The sequence below is a fragment of the Carya illinoinensis genome, chromosome 1, assembly GCF_018687715.1.
Source record: "Carya illinoinensis cultivar Pawnee chromosome 1, C.illinoinensisPawnee_v1, whole genome shotgun sequence".
Taxonomy (NCBI): Eukaryota; Viridiplantae; Streptophyta; class Magnoliopsida; order Fagales; family Juglandaceae; genus Carya; species Carya illinoinensis.
The window spans coordinates 48,579,590-48,596,331 of NC_056752.1; the positions used below are offsets into that span (position 1 = coordinate 48,579,590).

Below are 16,742 nucleotides of genomic sequence, written 5' to 3' on the forward strand. Positions count from 1 at the left end.
TATTTTAGTTGCATATAATTTATTATGTTGCCCAGATGATTAATACAAGAGAGTGAGTGAATTGAGTTATATTTAAAAAATTAACAATTATAAATCAAATATATAATATAAAATATAAATAAAATACGAAGCAGTAATAAATATAAAGAGTAAGAGTAAGAGAGAAGCAAACTCAGTATGTTAACGAGGTTTGGCTTCTCTGCCTACGTTCTCACCTCAAGCTACCCTTTGAGGATTCCTAAATTCACTATTCAATCTCCTTCATATGGAGATAAAAACCTATTACACCTTTGAACAACATCGCTACAAGAGATCCGTGTAGAACATCCTTTACACTTGCAATTACCTTACATGTGGTGATTCAATTATTCCCCGTGTAGAATATTTTCTACATGCACATGGGTTATATATACCCTTTTACTGATACAAGAGCTGATAGTGGGTAGGTTATCAAAAAATAATCCTCAATGAGTGAAATAAGAATAATACAACGTAAACTATATCTCTATCAAAATGAATAAGGTTTAAGGCTCAATTTTTAGAGAAGAGAGAATGAAAACTTTGAATGAATGTTGTATGCTCTTAGTGTTGTAAATTTGAAACTCTCAAATAATTTATTTATAAGCATATGAGACTTTATATTCAAATTTAAAAAAATTTACATTTCAAAAACAATATCATTCACTTTTCAAAAATTTCAAATTTAATCTTTTTACTTTTCACAGATGACATAATGAGTACGCTATACTTTTCAAAATTTTCAAACAAAATTATCTACCTTTTGCTTAAGTCAAAAAGAATATCAATCACTTTTAAAAATATTCAAATAAAGCATGCACATGTGAAAGATGACAATGAATCATTTTTAATATTTTCAAACAAAATCATCTACCTTTTACATAAGTTAAAAAAAACATTAATCACTTTTGAAAATATTTAAATAAAGCATGCACATCTAAAAAATGACAATCAATCATTTTTAATATTTTTAAAATTCAAACTTTTAATCATGTTATGTACATGTGAAAGATGACAATCAATCATCTTTCAAAATTTTTAAATTTAATTTTTAAAATATTTATGCACATGTGAAAAATGTATTCTAATGATTTATGATAAAATATTAATATTAAGTCTTAATTCTAATTTTGAACTTTTAAGAGATTTATAATATTACTCTATGAATTTTAATGTGAACTTGTTTCCTTTTTACTTATATTTGATTTTTTAATGTGCTTGACTCTATTATATAGATACTTTAAATTTGAGATTTGTTTATTTTTTAAATTTATTTATTATTATTAAAATTAATATGTAAATATATAATTATATGAAATTTAAAATCTGGATTCGACACATTATAAATAGTAATTAATGTAGGGACGTTTTCCTTCGATAATTTTGCTCACTTTCTTACCTTTATTAAAGCTATCTTTGGATTTAAAAGCTATATTTATGGCTTTAAATGTTAGAATCATCCTAGCTACTTTTGGCTGACGTGGATTTAAAGCTCGAATCTTTTTGAAAATGTTATTTTCCCTTGGTCATTTAAAATTTACAGAAAAGTTATTTTTGTCCCCTCAAAAATATACAATAACTATTTCATCCGTCGAAAAAGCTATGTAATAGTTGTTTTAAAATATATATATATATATATATATATTTATAGAAAATACGTTTACTTTATAAATTTATATAATATTTCTGTATAGATTTGCATTCTCAAAAGTTATATTAATATTTTAAAAAAACCTTCTGGTTTTATATTTATACACTATTAGGTCATGTTCATTAACTTGATGCGGTGTAAAGTCGTCCTTTACACCCTCCAATAAAAATAGACATCACAACTTTCTAACGAGTGATATAATGCGCCCATCCACACTAAATTATACACACTAAAGTTTAAATTTTCAATTTAAAAGAATTCAATAATTCGGGCCGCAATTCAGAGAGATCGTTGGAGTGGAAAATTAATTATGGGTGTGGCTATAGTATTCGAAAACAGTGACCGGCCAGTGCTATCGAACAGTACATTCATTTATTTTTTAAATATAAAAAAACAGGAATATTGCCCTATTGGCAACAAGCCACTCCCTTCCATCTGTTTAGCATTTTTCATTAATTATTAGTGATAATTTCTTTTAAGCTACTCATTTTAAGGTTTAAGTAATGGTTTTATGGAGTCTATCTTATTATATAAACTGCACATTGTTGTGCTTTTGGCTTGGTAAAAAAATCATACAAGATAATAGAAAGATAATATTTAAGTGGTTCGACAATTTACTTACGTCTATTGAAGTAAAAATTCAGTATTTTCAATATGTTTGTACAAAATTACAAACACTCATAAACAAACTCTCTATCTCTCACAATACCCTCTATTCTGGGTTTTCTCAGAACTAATATTTCGCTCTTAACCTTCTGCCTTGATCGCTTACTTCAGTAGAATGATTTATAACATTGCAAATGATCTCTTTAATAGGAGAAGCTTACTTAATGTAACCATCATTATTGACAAACATGTGAAAGTTTCTAGCAGCTATCCTTAACTGTTGAGAGGCTGCTGCAGCCATCTAGAATCAATGAAAAGCTTCTTTTACATAGTGGTAAGCTACATAATTACATAAGCAATTCACGTTTGGGGAGTTTCCAACAAACATTTCTTAGATGGCAATAATACCACATCTGGGTGTTCCCACACAAGTAGCCAGTTGTAGGAAGGCAATTCAAGCACCTGCCGTCTCTTCTACATGCAGGAAACGAATTGTCCTATAAATGACAAACTAAAACAAAAGGGAGAGACAGTGAACCAGATTAACATGGCGAGTTTGAGGTGGAGCTTCTGTTTCTTGGTTCTTTATGCAACCCTTCTTACCCACTGCCATGGTCGCCGATGCCAGCCAGAAAAACATGTTGCCTTATTCGTCTTCGGGGACTCACTATTCGATGCCGGAAACAATAACTACGTCAACGTCACTGCTGAATCCAAGGCAAACTTTGAGCCCTACGGAATGACCACCTTTAAGTACCCCAACGGAAGATTTTCTGACGGCCGGATTGCCCCAGATTTCATTGGTAACAAAAATTGCTATATATGTTGTTTCTTATTAGTATCTTGATTTTGTGCCAAATTTGACTGTTGAAGCTTTAATTGCATGTTTCAGCTGAGTACGCAAAGTTGCCATATATTGCCCCATATCTGCATCCTGGCTATCATCTATTTGTCAATGGGGCAAACTTTGCATCAGCAGGAGCTAGTGCCCTTGGTGAAACGCATCAAGGATCGTTATGTAATCTTTCACATTAGCAGATGGAGTGAGACGTTGTTCTTGCAACATTCTACCCAAATTCCAAATCTTTGTATATGCATGTCCAAATATGTTACGTCATTTTCTGAAATAAATATGATGCCAGTGTTGTTTTTAATGACCCCAGGCGATACACCTAAAAACTCAACTGGGTTATTTCAAGAACTTGGCGAGGCTGTTTAGACGAAAACTTGGTGATGCAGGAGCCAGGAAATTATTGGAAAGAGCAGTTTACTTAATAAGCATTGGGGCCAATGATTATCCTGGCTCTTCAATATCGAATTCCAGCAGACCTTCCCCCTCTCAAGAATACGTGGACATGGTGATCGGCAACTTGACATTTGTGCTCAGCGTAATAAAAAAATATTAACATTCACTGCAATATTTTAAACGAATTAACTTTATCTACTTGAGTTCTTGTTACAACTTGGTTTTATGGTTTTTTCTTGATCATGTGCTAGGGAATATATGAGCAAGGAGGAAGGAAATTTGGGTTTCCAAGCGTGCCGCCAATACTTTTGCTACCAAGCAGGAGAGCAGGAACGGTGGCAAGCAAAGACGAAACAGAGAAAATTACAGAACTCATAAAACTGCACGATAACACACTTTCTAGGGCCCTCCAGGAGCTAGAGAGACAGCTCCATGGATTTAGATATTCAAAAACCACACTCTCCACTTTTCTTAGTGAAAGAATAAACAGTCCTTCAAAATATGGTATGTCGTGGCTCTGCATGCACACAGAGTACATTTTATTAGTATCATAATTCGATTCTCATTTCTATCATAGACTGACAGAAATCAGTATCGTGATTAATTACGATTTGTGAAGGGTTCAAGGAAGGGGAGATTGCATGTTGCGGAACTGGTCCTTACAGAGGACTATGGAGTTGTGGAGGAAAGAGACGAGTGAAAGAGTACGAAGTGTGTGGGAACCCCAGGGAGTATGTGTTCTTTGACTCTGCACATCCGTCTGAAAAGACCCACCAGCAACTTGCCGAGCTAATGTGGAGTGGACCCCCCAATCTCATCGGACCTTACAATCTCAAAGCTCTGTTTGAACTGTGAGATCGATGTAGCCTTGATTTGATGAGAAACAAGCAACTCGTATATGCTATCATCAACCACTAAAATGAAAATTGAACTTTCCTGAAAATATTGCTGAATATTAATTAGTCTTACAACCATAAAAGTCGTAATTTAGTACATTACTTTGGTTGTTTGTGACATGATATCTTGAACGCATGCGATTAGTTCGGCCATTCGCAAGAAATATTGAACTAATCAACCTGTGCTGAAAGCTCAACTGAAACAATTTATATTTCCTTTTCCCCTACCGCCTGTATATAAATGAAAATCGCAAGAAACGAGAAGTTACTAGAAAGTAAACAAGATCTAACATAATGGGTTCAAGGTTCCTTTTTCTGTTTCTTGGTTTTGTGTGCGAGCCGTCTTCTCCCAACCACACCACGACTGATTTGCAGGCAAATTTTTGGCCATATGGAGAAAGCTTCTTCAAGTACCCCACTGGGAGGCCTTCCGATGGCCGTCTAATTCCAGATTTCATTGGTAAAACTCAGATGTTTTCTTCCCCTTATAACCTGAAGTGTCGCTCAAATTCACTTTTGAAGCCTTTTTGCAGCTGTGTATGTAAAGTTTCCACTGATACCATATCTACGTCCTGGTTATCATCGATATACAGATGGGGCTAACTTTGCATCAGCAGGAGCTGGTGCGCTGGTGATCTAGTTGTCACTCACTCGCCAAGGATTAGTATGCAAAAAAAAAAAAAAAAAAAACGTGGCAATAGTTCCTTGAAATACTAGCTTTCTCATCTTATATTGCATCAGATGTTCTGACATAGGTTACCCTCTTGGCTCTTATGACGTAAGAACATCTTGTATTGTAGCATGGTTGAGTACTTCCCTTTGGTTCATACTCGACTAAAGTATTTCCAAGGACATGGAAATATTGCTGTTGGGGCCAATACTAGCTGTCCAGAGCCGTTTACTTAATTAGCATTGGCAGCAACGATCGATCACCTCTCCCTTTCACTTCAAATCCCCGCATCCTTCAATCCTACTCTCAATAATAATATGGTAGATATAGTGATTGGCAACTTGACAACCGTGATCAGTGTTAAAATACTCTATAGTGTATGGTTGTTTAATATTAAAATATTTTTTAATATAAATAAAATGTTAAAAGTACATTTTAAGAAGATTGACGTTTTTTCTTAAACGTAAATTTTTGGATTTTGCATAACATAGTTACATTTTGAAAAAATTTGTCAATGGACAAAAATGTCTATATAAACTTCAAATAATTACAATTTTGTCATTGTCTTATCTTTTTGAGCGACAGCCCCATTTTATCAGTATTTTCATGGAAATTTCAAATTTTAAAATTTTTATCATTTTAAGTAGTTAACACATTGGCACGTATGCATTGTGTAAATAAAATTATAAGTGTAAATAGCATTTTATATCTTTAAAAAATCAAATGATTATTCTACTTAAAAAAACATATTTTAATTTATTTCTAAATAAATATAACATGTTTCAAATTACTTTAAAATATAACAATGATTAATAACTTTTTAATAGTAATGTTTATTACTATAAGCTCTACAAAGTCTTAAATTAAAAGTTATATCACTCACCCCTACATATAATATCCCTTTAATAATCCTGAACGTATGCAATTAGCTCGCATTTTTCTGTCAAGAAATAATAAACTAATTGACCTGTTTTGAAAATATTTCAACCAAATCAAGCAATTAAAAAAAAAAAAATCCTCAAAGTTGTCCTCGACCAGAGTACGTACAAAGTTGAAGAGATAAATCTTTCCATTTTAAGGCAAAGATAAAGAAGACTAGAAGAGATTAAGGGAATCGAAGATGAGTAATACTACGTACAATTGTAGAATTATAAATATCACGTAATAGTTTTGAAAAAAAATAGAATCTACGATTAAAAAGTTAATTTTTTTTTCATATAAGTCTCATATTAATTTATTTTTTTTAAAGTGATTACATATCATTTACATAATCATAACTATAAATATCATTTATCATCAAAAATATTATTATTCTTGAAACAACTTGAAGTACATCAGCAGCCTACGTAAAGCCATATAAGATCTAAAAGTTCAGACTCTTCTTTAAAAGCACTTAATGACTATAAAGTATTAAAGTTTTACTTAGAAAATCAAAAGACACATCAATGAGAAACCAAAACATAACGTTGAGAAATTAAAAGAGCTCTCTTGTAAAGTAAAAAAGTCTGATTTAGATGTTGAGTTGATTTGAGATGAGTTAAATTATTTATAAATAATAATAAATTGAGATGGTAAAGTAAATTTTATGGAATCTATCTAAAATAAGTTTAGATATATTTAGATGTTAAGATAAGTTTAAATATATTTATAAGAAATTAAAAAATATTTTAAAAAAATATGCTTGGTTTTATTATTTTCCTCCGGACTCCTTCAAAAGTTTTTAAATTGATTTTTGTTATAAACTATCTTGAATTATATGACCATATTTAGCTAGCCGTCAAACGCATAGTGCTAGTCGTCAAAAGTATAGTCTCTTTTGTAACCCTATATATATATGGGTATATTGATGTTATATGATATACAGATCAATAAGAGAATCTTCTCTCTCGCTCTCTCTCAATCCTTTGAAACTCTCTCATTTTCATTGAGTTCATAACATGTTATCAGTACGAGAATCATGTTCTTCCTTGTCTCTCCCAACTTCATCTTCTTCCTCTGTCTCCAGAATATTTAGCCCATCTCTAAAGGCCAGTTTTTTTTGCCGGCAAGGCACGCCAGTTTCCATGGCCATGTTCTTCGAGAGCTCGTCTTTGGACTTCACAAAATCACCGATATGATGCTATCTATGGTACTCAATTAAAAGATCGATGAGCACTGATCCGAAATCTTTCGGGAAATAGATGCTAAAATCCACACAAATTCCTTGATCACTGACAGCACATAAAACCAACTCGGCCCCAAAACGATTTTTCTCTTCCGGCTGGGATTTCCCAGAAGTGAAGCAGTTTCCTCCGACACTGTGAATTAATTTTTCATTTCTCGATATACTTTTTTGTAGCTTTGGACTCGGATTACTCAAGCTTGCTTCCAGGAAAAATAGTCAAGCGTGGTTATAAGTTATGCTGTCAATTTTCAGATTCGTTGGATTTTCCTAGAAGGGAAAGACAGAATCAGCGTGGGGGATGCTTGTGGATTTAAGAAACCATGGGAGATTAGCTGAGATAGAAGGCCTATAACCACTTCATGACTTGGTCAATGCGGCCAATGATTTGGCTAATATAATAAAAGCCTGAGGATGGGCTTGGCACCATGGGAGACATATTCACGTGATCCTGAAGAAAAAATATTTAGAGTTTTTCAAATCAAAAAGAAAAGTTTTTTTTTCTTTTTCATTTTGGACAAATTTACTTTTAGAAACACATGGGACCCTTACTATTTTTGTTTTTTTTGTTTTTATTCAAACAACTTGCGAGGAATAGAAAACATGTGAGAGGAGTAAAGCATTTGGTTACGTTGGAGGATTAAAGTCAACAGCTATGCGAGACGAGATTTGAAGACTGAGATCACAGATATCACAATAAGATTAAATGATCTTCTACTTCAAATTTCCGATGATTTTGAAGTTAGTAATCTTCAATTTCAAGTAAGTTTTTCAATATATTATTTAAAATCTCTAAGATACAAGTTTTATTTATTCTTTTATACTTGTTATAAATTATTGATGATATGATTTATCTGAAAATGAAAATGGAGCATCCCTGAAGGATCGCCCTAAATCAATAATTTTATTGAGTATCTCATATGAGTGATACTTGTACCAAAAGCTTATTATGATTTATGCACCTGAAGTTGCATAATTGAAATTGTGGAAAGAATATATATTTGAATGAACGTCTCGAATGTGCTCCTGAAGTAGCAATATTGAGTATGCTCCTGAAGTAGCAATATGAAATGCAAATGTTCACAAATATTCATAATTTGTATCAGGTCTTTCAATAACTGAGCAAAATAATGAGTTTTTGATAAGAATCTTTATTCACGTCTTACTAGATCTACATCATTCCCTGAAGTGAATGATAATGAATTTATATCATTCTATTCCCTGAAATGAAAAGAATGATGCGTTTTATTCAAAGAAACTAAGAGATTAGACGTGATATGTTTTCGGGTCAGAAGCTCGTATTGGAAAAGCTATAAGCTTTCTCTTTGAGATGATATTATACAATTATTGAATCAAATATTATGATGCATCAAAATGTGATATGATTCAAAATATTTGTATCTTTTAATGGTTATCTTGATCATCCAAAATCAATTACGATAAGTCGAATGATTTTCATATGGACGTCCATAAAAGAACCAGAAGCATTCTTTTACTATAAAGTCTTACCACCAGAAGTGGAAAGAAAAATTTGCTTGAAGCAAATAAGATGAAATTATTCGATGTTATCTTGATTATCATATGTGAACCAGAAGTTCAGATGATAATTAAATTTTGGATGTAATAAGATAAAAAAGTCTCATATTCTAGCTGCTAAAATCCCAGCGAGGATTGAAGTCCCTGTAGGACAATTAAGAAATTCAACAGTCTAAAGACATGTCTAAAGGCATGTGAGATGTATTGATACAAAAGATAGAGCATCTCAAAAGAGAAGGACACAAATAATTTGATGCTCCTGAAGAGGCCATACCCACAGAACAAGTAATAAAGTCCATCCAAATTTTCTGTATATAATTCTCCTATATAAATCTCCTGAAGAGTGCCTCCTGAAGAGATTTTTCATGAAAATGTCTTCCCTTGAAGAGGGACAGGTACTTGAAAATAACGATATCTCGATACATTTCATGAATATTGGAGAAATTATGGATAGAAATAAAATCGTTGTCGACAACGTATTTCCATATGAGATGGCAATTGACATTACCAGAAGTAATGATGAAAGTGAATCAAGAACCGTCGAAAAATACGACGTAAAATATTAGCCAAATTTGAAAGAAACAATTCCTGCAAAATTGATTCACTAGTAAAATATGATGCATCGTGACTTATAGTCCAAACACCTAAAGAGGTGATGCTTGTTGAATGTCAGTGGGTATTTATAGAAAGAAAATAAAATGTGATATATAAATCACGAGTCAGTTTCTCAATTCCTGCAGAATTGATATCACAAAGTAAAATGTGATAAATATGGACTTGAAGTCTAAACACCTAAAGAGGTGATTTTTGTTAAATATCAATGGATATTTATATACATGATATAAAAAGCTTGAAACTTTTAATATGAAAATGTGATATAGAAATCACAAATATTAAAACAATATTGATATGATTTTAAAGTGGTTGAAATCATATTGAGATTTTTATTAGCTTGAAAGTTACCGAGAGTTTGGATATGCATGATTAACTGCATATTTATATGGATCATTGGATCATGATATATATATGAAAATCCCTGAATGATAGAAAATGTCTGAAGCTTCTAATATGAATACATCTAGAAATATGTATTCTATCAAGTTTCAAAAATCCTTATATGATCTAAAGCAATCCAAACGCAAATGGAAACAAGCTATTATTGCAGTTTATATATATGATTTAAATGTCATTGAGGCTCCAGAAGAGCTCATGAAAACTGCACATATTTGAAATATAGATCTGAAACCCTTGCGGCTTTAAGGGGAAGATGGATGATATTATTAGTCATGAAATACCATCTTTTAATATAATTAGTATTTCAGATTCATATTATGGGTTTGATATGAAGTGTGCATTATTAAAGAAGAAATAAAAAGAAGCACACAAAACATCTACCAGATGATAGATACACAAATATGAATATTTGTGAAATATCATTTTATTATTTTGAAGAAAAAAATTATAGAAATTTGAGGCATTTTGCCTCATTCTTCAAACGCTCTTGTTTTTCAAGAATCTGCATGGCATCCATATCTAAAGGGGTGGGCAATCGAAAAGAAGATTTAAGCAAGGATTTTAAATTCTTATTCTCTTGCTTTATTGCTCCTATCTTCATGTTGGACTCCAGAAGAAGTCGCTGAAGGATAGCAATATTCTCGTGGAGTTTGTCAACTCCACAAATTCTAGATTGCAGTCGCTAAGAAAATGTGACAATGGATGATGAGTATCGGGTACTGAGACTCACAAGCTCATAGATAGTTTCATTATCTGACTTATGAGTCAGATCATTATATTGCAAGATAGTACTTGCGGTAGAAGCAGGAACAGCTGATGAACGAGGTGCAGAATACCTCATATATTGATCCTGAGAAGATTGCTGAGCCATTACAGAGAGAGATTGCAGGATAAGAATGTAGAAAGATATTGCAGAGTAAAAATACAGTATGATTACAGAAAAGTGAAGAAGATGAGATGCGAATGAAGATGGGCTGAATATCTCTTTTATAGAAAAAATTATGATACAACATCTCTCGTGAAGCAAGAGAAAAGAGACGAAATATAGCTTCATAGCTCTGCGGCGCCTGACAGCACGCCTGACACCTACAGAAGAGTTGAAAATCCGCGGTGCTTGTCTGATCTAAAAAGGCTGGCCACCGTTTTTATTGAAAAAGGAGGTTAGCGGTTTAATGTTGATGAATTCTCCACTAACTGTGTTATTTATAAGAACTTCAGAAGAGTACAACTCCAGAAGAGTAGTGATGAGCAGAAAGATCTAGTTATGTTTATTTTATAAACATGGATCAAGTCCACAGTTAGTTAGATGTACAGATGCGGATTATCTTTCAGATCCACACAGAGGTAGATCTCAAACTGGATATGTATTTACTTATGGAAATTCTGCTATATCATGGAAATCTGTCAAACAAACACTATCTGCTATCTCTTCAAATCACTCAGAGATCATTACAATTCATGAGGCAAGTCGAGAATGCATTTGGCTAAGATCAATGATCCAGCATATTCAAGAAAAGCTTGGTCTTCCAGTGATTAATGATAGCCCAACAATTTTATACGAAAATAATGCTGCTTGTATTACTCAAATTAGAGGAGGATATATCAAAGGTGATAGAACCAAACATATTTCACCTAATTTCTTTTATACTCATGAACTTCAGGAGAAATGTGAAATTAACGTCAAGCAGATAGATCAAGTGATAATCTGGCAGATTTATTCACAAAAGCATTACCAACTGCAACATTTAAGAAAATTGTGCAGAACATTGGAATGCAGAGATTTGAAGACATGTTATCATACACTTTTCAGGGGAAGTAATGTCTTGAAGACTTGTGCTGATTGTACTCTTTTTCCTTCGCTAAGGTTTTATCCCACTGGGTTTTCCTTTGCAAGGTTTTAATGAGGCAATCCTAAAGCATTCGGCGATACACATGAATACTGTACTCTTTTTCCTTCGCCATTGGTTTTTTCCCATAGGGTTTTTCCTTGGCAAGGTTTTAACGAGGCATATTCTTTAAATATGGTCATCCAAAGGGGAAGTGTTATAAACTATCTTGAATTGTATGACCATATTTAGCTAGCCGTTAAACGCATAGTGCTAGTTGTCAAATGCATAACGCTAGTCGTCAAACGCATAGTGCTAGTCGTCAAATGCATAGTGCTAGTCGTCAAAAGCATAGTCTCTTTTGTAACCCTATATATATGGGTATATTGATGTTATATGATATACAGATCAATAAGAGAATCTCCTCTCTCGCTCTCTCTCAATCTTTTGAAACTCTCTCATTTTCATTGAGTTCATAACAATTTTAGTCTACTCATCCATCCTCAATATATTGTTTAATTGAAGATTCCTCGTTAGGTCATGTTCATTGACTTGATGAGGTGTAAAATCCTCCTTCCACCCTCCAATAAAAATCAGACATCCCAACTTTTTAACAAGTCATATAATGCGAGAGCATCACACTAAATTATATGCATTAAAATTTAAATTTTCAATTTTTAATTTAATATAATTTAATCATTCGGGCCGCCTTCATGAGAGACCATTGGAGTGGACAATTAATTATGAAATTTTGTTATATACAAGTAAAGTCGTATATTAATTTACGTATCAATACTAATTTCTTTATACTTAAAATTTAAATTAATATCATTTTTAATAAAATTTACTTTTTGACCAATCATATTAAATTGGTATGTAAATTAGTACACAATTATACTTACAACTAAATTTTTCTTTAATTCATAGGTGCTGCTACAGTATTTGAGAAGAGTGATCGACCGGTGCTGTCAAACAGTACATTCCTTTATTTTTTAAAATATTTAAAAAAAAAGGAATATTGCCCCATCGTTAACACTTGTGAGTCACTCCTCTCGATCTATTTAGCATTTTTCATTAATTATTGGTGATAATTTTTTTTTCAAACTACCCATTTTAAGGTTTAAGTAATGGATTTAAGGAAACTATAAAACTGTACATTTATTACCACATCTGGGTGATCCCACACAATTAACCAGTTGTGAGAAGGCAATTCAAGTACCTGCCGTTTCTTCTACATGCAGGAAACGAATTGTCCTATAAATGACAAACTAAAACAGAAGGGAGAGACAAGTGAAACAGATTAACATGGCGAGTTTGAGGTGGAACTTCTGTTTCTTGGTTCTTTATGCAACCCTCCTTACCCACTGCCATGGTCGCCGATGCCTGCCAGAAAAGCATGTTGCCTTATTCGTCTTCGGGGACTCACTATTCGATGCCGGAAACAATAACTACGTCAACGTCACTGCTGAATCCAAGGCAAACTTTGAGCCCTACGGAATGACAACCTTTAAGTACCCCAACGGAAGATTTTCTGACGGCCGGATTGCCCCAGATTTCATTGGTAACAAAAAATTGCCATATATGTTGTTTCTTATTAGTATCTTGATTTTGTGCCAAATTTGACTGTTGAAGCTTTAATTGCATGTTTCAGCTGAGTACGCAAAGTTGCCATATATTGCCCCATATCTGCATCCTGGCTATCATCTATTTGTCAATGGGGCAAACTTTGCATCAGCAGGAGCTAGTGCCCTTGGTGAAACGCATCAAGGATCGGTATGTAATCTTTCACATTAGCAGATGGAGTGAGACGTTGTTCTTGCAACATTCTACCCAAATGCCAAATCTTTGTATATGCATGTCCAAATATGTTACGTCATTTTCTGAAATAAATTATAATATGATGCCGGTGTTGTTTTTAATGACCCCAGGTGATACACCTAAAAACTCAACTGGGTTATTTCAAGAACTTGGCGAGGCTGTTTAGACGAAAACTTGGTGATGTAGCAGCCAAGAAATTATTGGAAAGAGCAGTTTACTTAATAAGCATTGGTGCCAATGATTATCCTGGCTCTTCAATACCCATCAGACCGTTCCCTTCCTCTCAAGAATACGTGGACATGGTGATCGGCAACTTGACATTTGTGCTCAGAGTAATAAAAAAATATTAACATTCACTGCAATATTTTAAACGAATTAACTTTATCTACTTGAGTTCTTGTTACAACTTGGTTTTATGGTTTTTTCTTGATCATGTGCTAGGGAATATATGAGCAAGGAGGAAGGAAATTTGGGTTTCCAAGCGTGCCGCCACTACCTTTGCTACCAATCAGTAGAGCAGGAACGGTGGCAAACAAAGACGACAAAATTTCAGAAATGATAAAACTGCACGATAAAACACTATCTAGGGCCCTCCAGGAGCTAGAGAGACAGCTCCATGGATTTAGATATTCAAAAGCCACACTCTCCACTTTTCTTAGTGAAAGAATAAACAGTCCTTCAAAATATGGTATGCCGTGGCTCTGCATGCACACAGTACAATTTATTAGTATCATAATTCGATTCTCATTTCTATCATAGACTGACAGAAATCTGTGTCGTGATTAATTACGTTTTGTGAAGGGTTCAAGGAAGGGGACATCGCATGTTGCGGAACCGGTCCTCACAGAGGACTTTGGAGTTGTGGAGGAAAGAGACGAGTGAAAGAGTACGAAGTGTGTGGGAACCCCAGGGAGTATGTGTGCTTTGACTCTGCTCATCCGTCTGAAAAGACCCACCAGCAACTTGCCGAGCTAATGTGGAGTGGACCCCCAAATCTCATTGGACCTTACAATCTCAAAGCTCTGTTTGAACTGTGAGATCGATTTAGCTTTGATATGATGAGAAACAAGCAACTCGTATATGCTATCATCAACCAATAAAATGAAAATTGCACTTTCCTTAAAGTATTTCTGAATATTAATTAGTCTTGCAACCTTAAAAGTCGTAATTCATTACATTACTTTGGTTGTTTGTGACATGATATCTTGAACGCATGCGATTAGCTCGGCCATTCGCAAGAAATATTGAACTGATCTACCTTTGTTGAAAGTTCAACTGAAACAATTTATCTTTCCTTTTTCCTTACCTGTATGTAAATGAAAATCGCAAGAAATGAGAAGTTACCAGAAAGTAAACAAGATCTAACATGATGGGTTCAAGGTTCCTTTTTCTGTTTCTTGGTTTTGTGTGCGAGCCGTCTTCTCCCAACGACGCCACGACTGATTTGCAGGCAAATTTTTGGCCATATGGTGAAAGCTTCTTCAAGTACCCCACTGGGAGGCTTTCAGATGGCCGTCTAATTCCAGCTTTCATTGGTAAAACTCAGATGCTTTCTTCCCCTTATAACCTAAAGTGTCGCTCAAATTCACTTTTGAAACCTTTTTGCTGCTGAGTATGTGAAGTTTCCACGGATACCCCCATATATATCTACATCCTGGTTATCATCGATATACAGATAGGGCTAACTTTGCATCAGCAAGAGCTGGCGAGCTGGTGATCTTGTTGTCACTCACTCGCCAAGGATTAGCATATAAAAAAAAAAAAAAGAAAAAAAAAAAAAAAAAAAGGAAAAAACGTGCAATAGTTCCTTAAAATAATAGCTTTCTCATCTTATATTGCATCAGATGTTTTAGCATCGATTACCCTCTTGGCTTTTATTAACATCTTGTATTGTAGCATGGTTGAGTACTTCCCTTTTGTTCATACTCGACTAAAGTATTTCCTAGGACATGGAAATATTGCTGTTGGGGCCAATACTAGCTGTCCAGAGCCGTTAATTAGCATTGGTAGCAACGATCGATCACCTCTCCCTTTCACTTCAAATCCCCGCATCCTTCAATCCTACTCTCAAGAATAATATGGTAGATATGGTGATTGGCAACTTGACATTGATAACTGCGATCAGTGTTCAAATGCTCTATAGTGTTTGGTTGTTTCATATCGAAATATTTTTTAATACAAAAAATAAAAAATAAAAAGTACGTTTTAAGGAACTTAATGTTTTTCCTTAAACCTAATTATCTAAATTTTTCAGAACGTACTTCCACTTTTAAAAATACTTTTAATGATAAAAAATATCCATTTAAATTTCAAATAATTCCAACTTTGCCCTTGTCTTATCTTATTGAGTGACATTCCCATTTTAACAGTATTTTTTTTTTTTTAATTTGAATTTCAAGTTTTGAATTTTACATTTTTATCATTTTTAGTAGTTAACACATTGGCACGTATGGCTGTGTAAATAAAATTATAAGTGTAAATAGCATTTTCTATCTTTAAAAAATTAAATGACCTTTTATGTCATTTCTAATTCAAAAAACATATTTTAGTTTATTTTTAAATAAATTTAAAATATTTGAAGTATTTTAGATATATAGTTATTAAAAAATAAATAACTTTTAAACTCTACACAATATCCCTTTAATCTTGAACGTATGCAACTAGCTCGGATTTTTCTTTCAAGAAATAATAAACTAATTGACCTGTTTTGAAAATTCAACCGAATTAAGCAAATAAAAAAGAAAAGAAAAGAAAAAAAAAGAAAAGAAAAAACAACTCAAAGTTTTCCTTCACAAAGATGAAGAGGTAAATCTTTCCATGTGAAGGCAAAGATAAAGACGATTGAGATGAAGGGAATCAAAGATATTATTACTCTTGAAACAATTTGGAGTACATCAGCTCCGTAAAGCCGAATAAGATCTACAAGTACAGACTCTTTACTATAAAGTCTTCTAATTAAAGTTTTACTTGGAAAATAAAAAACACATCAATGAGAAACCAAAAGATAACGTTCAGAGAGGCTTCTAGTTTTTCGTGCGTTTCTCTTTCCAAGGCATTTTTTCTCTCTCCCCAACCCCAGCCATCTTTCCATTTCTTCTCCTCGGTTGGAGCTTGCGCTCTTCCCTCTCTAATGCTGTCTAATTAACGTTGAGGCTGGCTATAATTTTTTTCCTAGTATTTTTTTCTTTTAGTTTTCCGTTCGTAATACCAAGATGCATTGATTTGCTACTTACCGACCTTCTATGACTGCCACACACTTCACCAGTAGACTATCTAGCCACCAATCTATCAGAAAGTCAA

General features: G+C 33.4%; 2 protein-coding genes across 3 annotated transcripts; both read left to right on the forward strand.

Annotated features, from left to right (window-relative positions):
- The first annotated feature begins 2,779 nt into the window (after positions 1-2,779).
- Positions 2,780-4,464, forward strand: LOC122279864 (GDSL esterase/lipase 2-like). Of its 2 annotated transcripts, none has more exons than XM_043090757.1 (5): positions 2,780-3,078; positions 3,168-3,289; positions 3,439-3,633; positions 3,773-4,025; positions 4,141-4,464. In XM_043090757.1, exons 1-5 carry the CDS (start codon positions 2,823-2,825, stop codon positions 4,374-4,376), a joined length of 1,062 nt encoding a protein of 353 aa, XP_042946691.1. In that variant the 5' UTR covers positions 2,780-2,822; the 3' UTR covers positions 4,377-4,464. The 2 variants fall into 2 exon arrangements, with proteins under 2 accessions (XP_042946691.1, XP_042946681.1); XM_043090747.1 differs by having other exon boundaries at positions 2,782-3,078; positions 3,439-3,663.
- An 8,447-nt stretch (positions 4,465-12,911) lies between these two features.
- Positions 12,912-14,562, forward strand: LOC122279937 (GDSL lipase-like). Its single transcript, XM_043090852.1, has 5 exons — positions 12,912-13,185; positions 13,276-13,397; positions 13,553-13,774; positions 13,884-14,130; positions 14,244-14,562. The coding sequence occupies exons 1-5, from the start codon at positions 12,930-12,932 to the stop codon at positions 14,477-14,479; spliced, it is 1,083 nt and encodes a 360-aa protein (XP_042946786.1). The 5' UTR covers positions 12,912-12,929; the 3' UTR covers positions 14,480-14,562.
- The last annotated feature ends 2,180 nt before the right edge of the window (positions 14,563-16,742 follow it).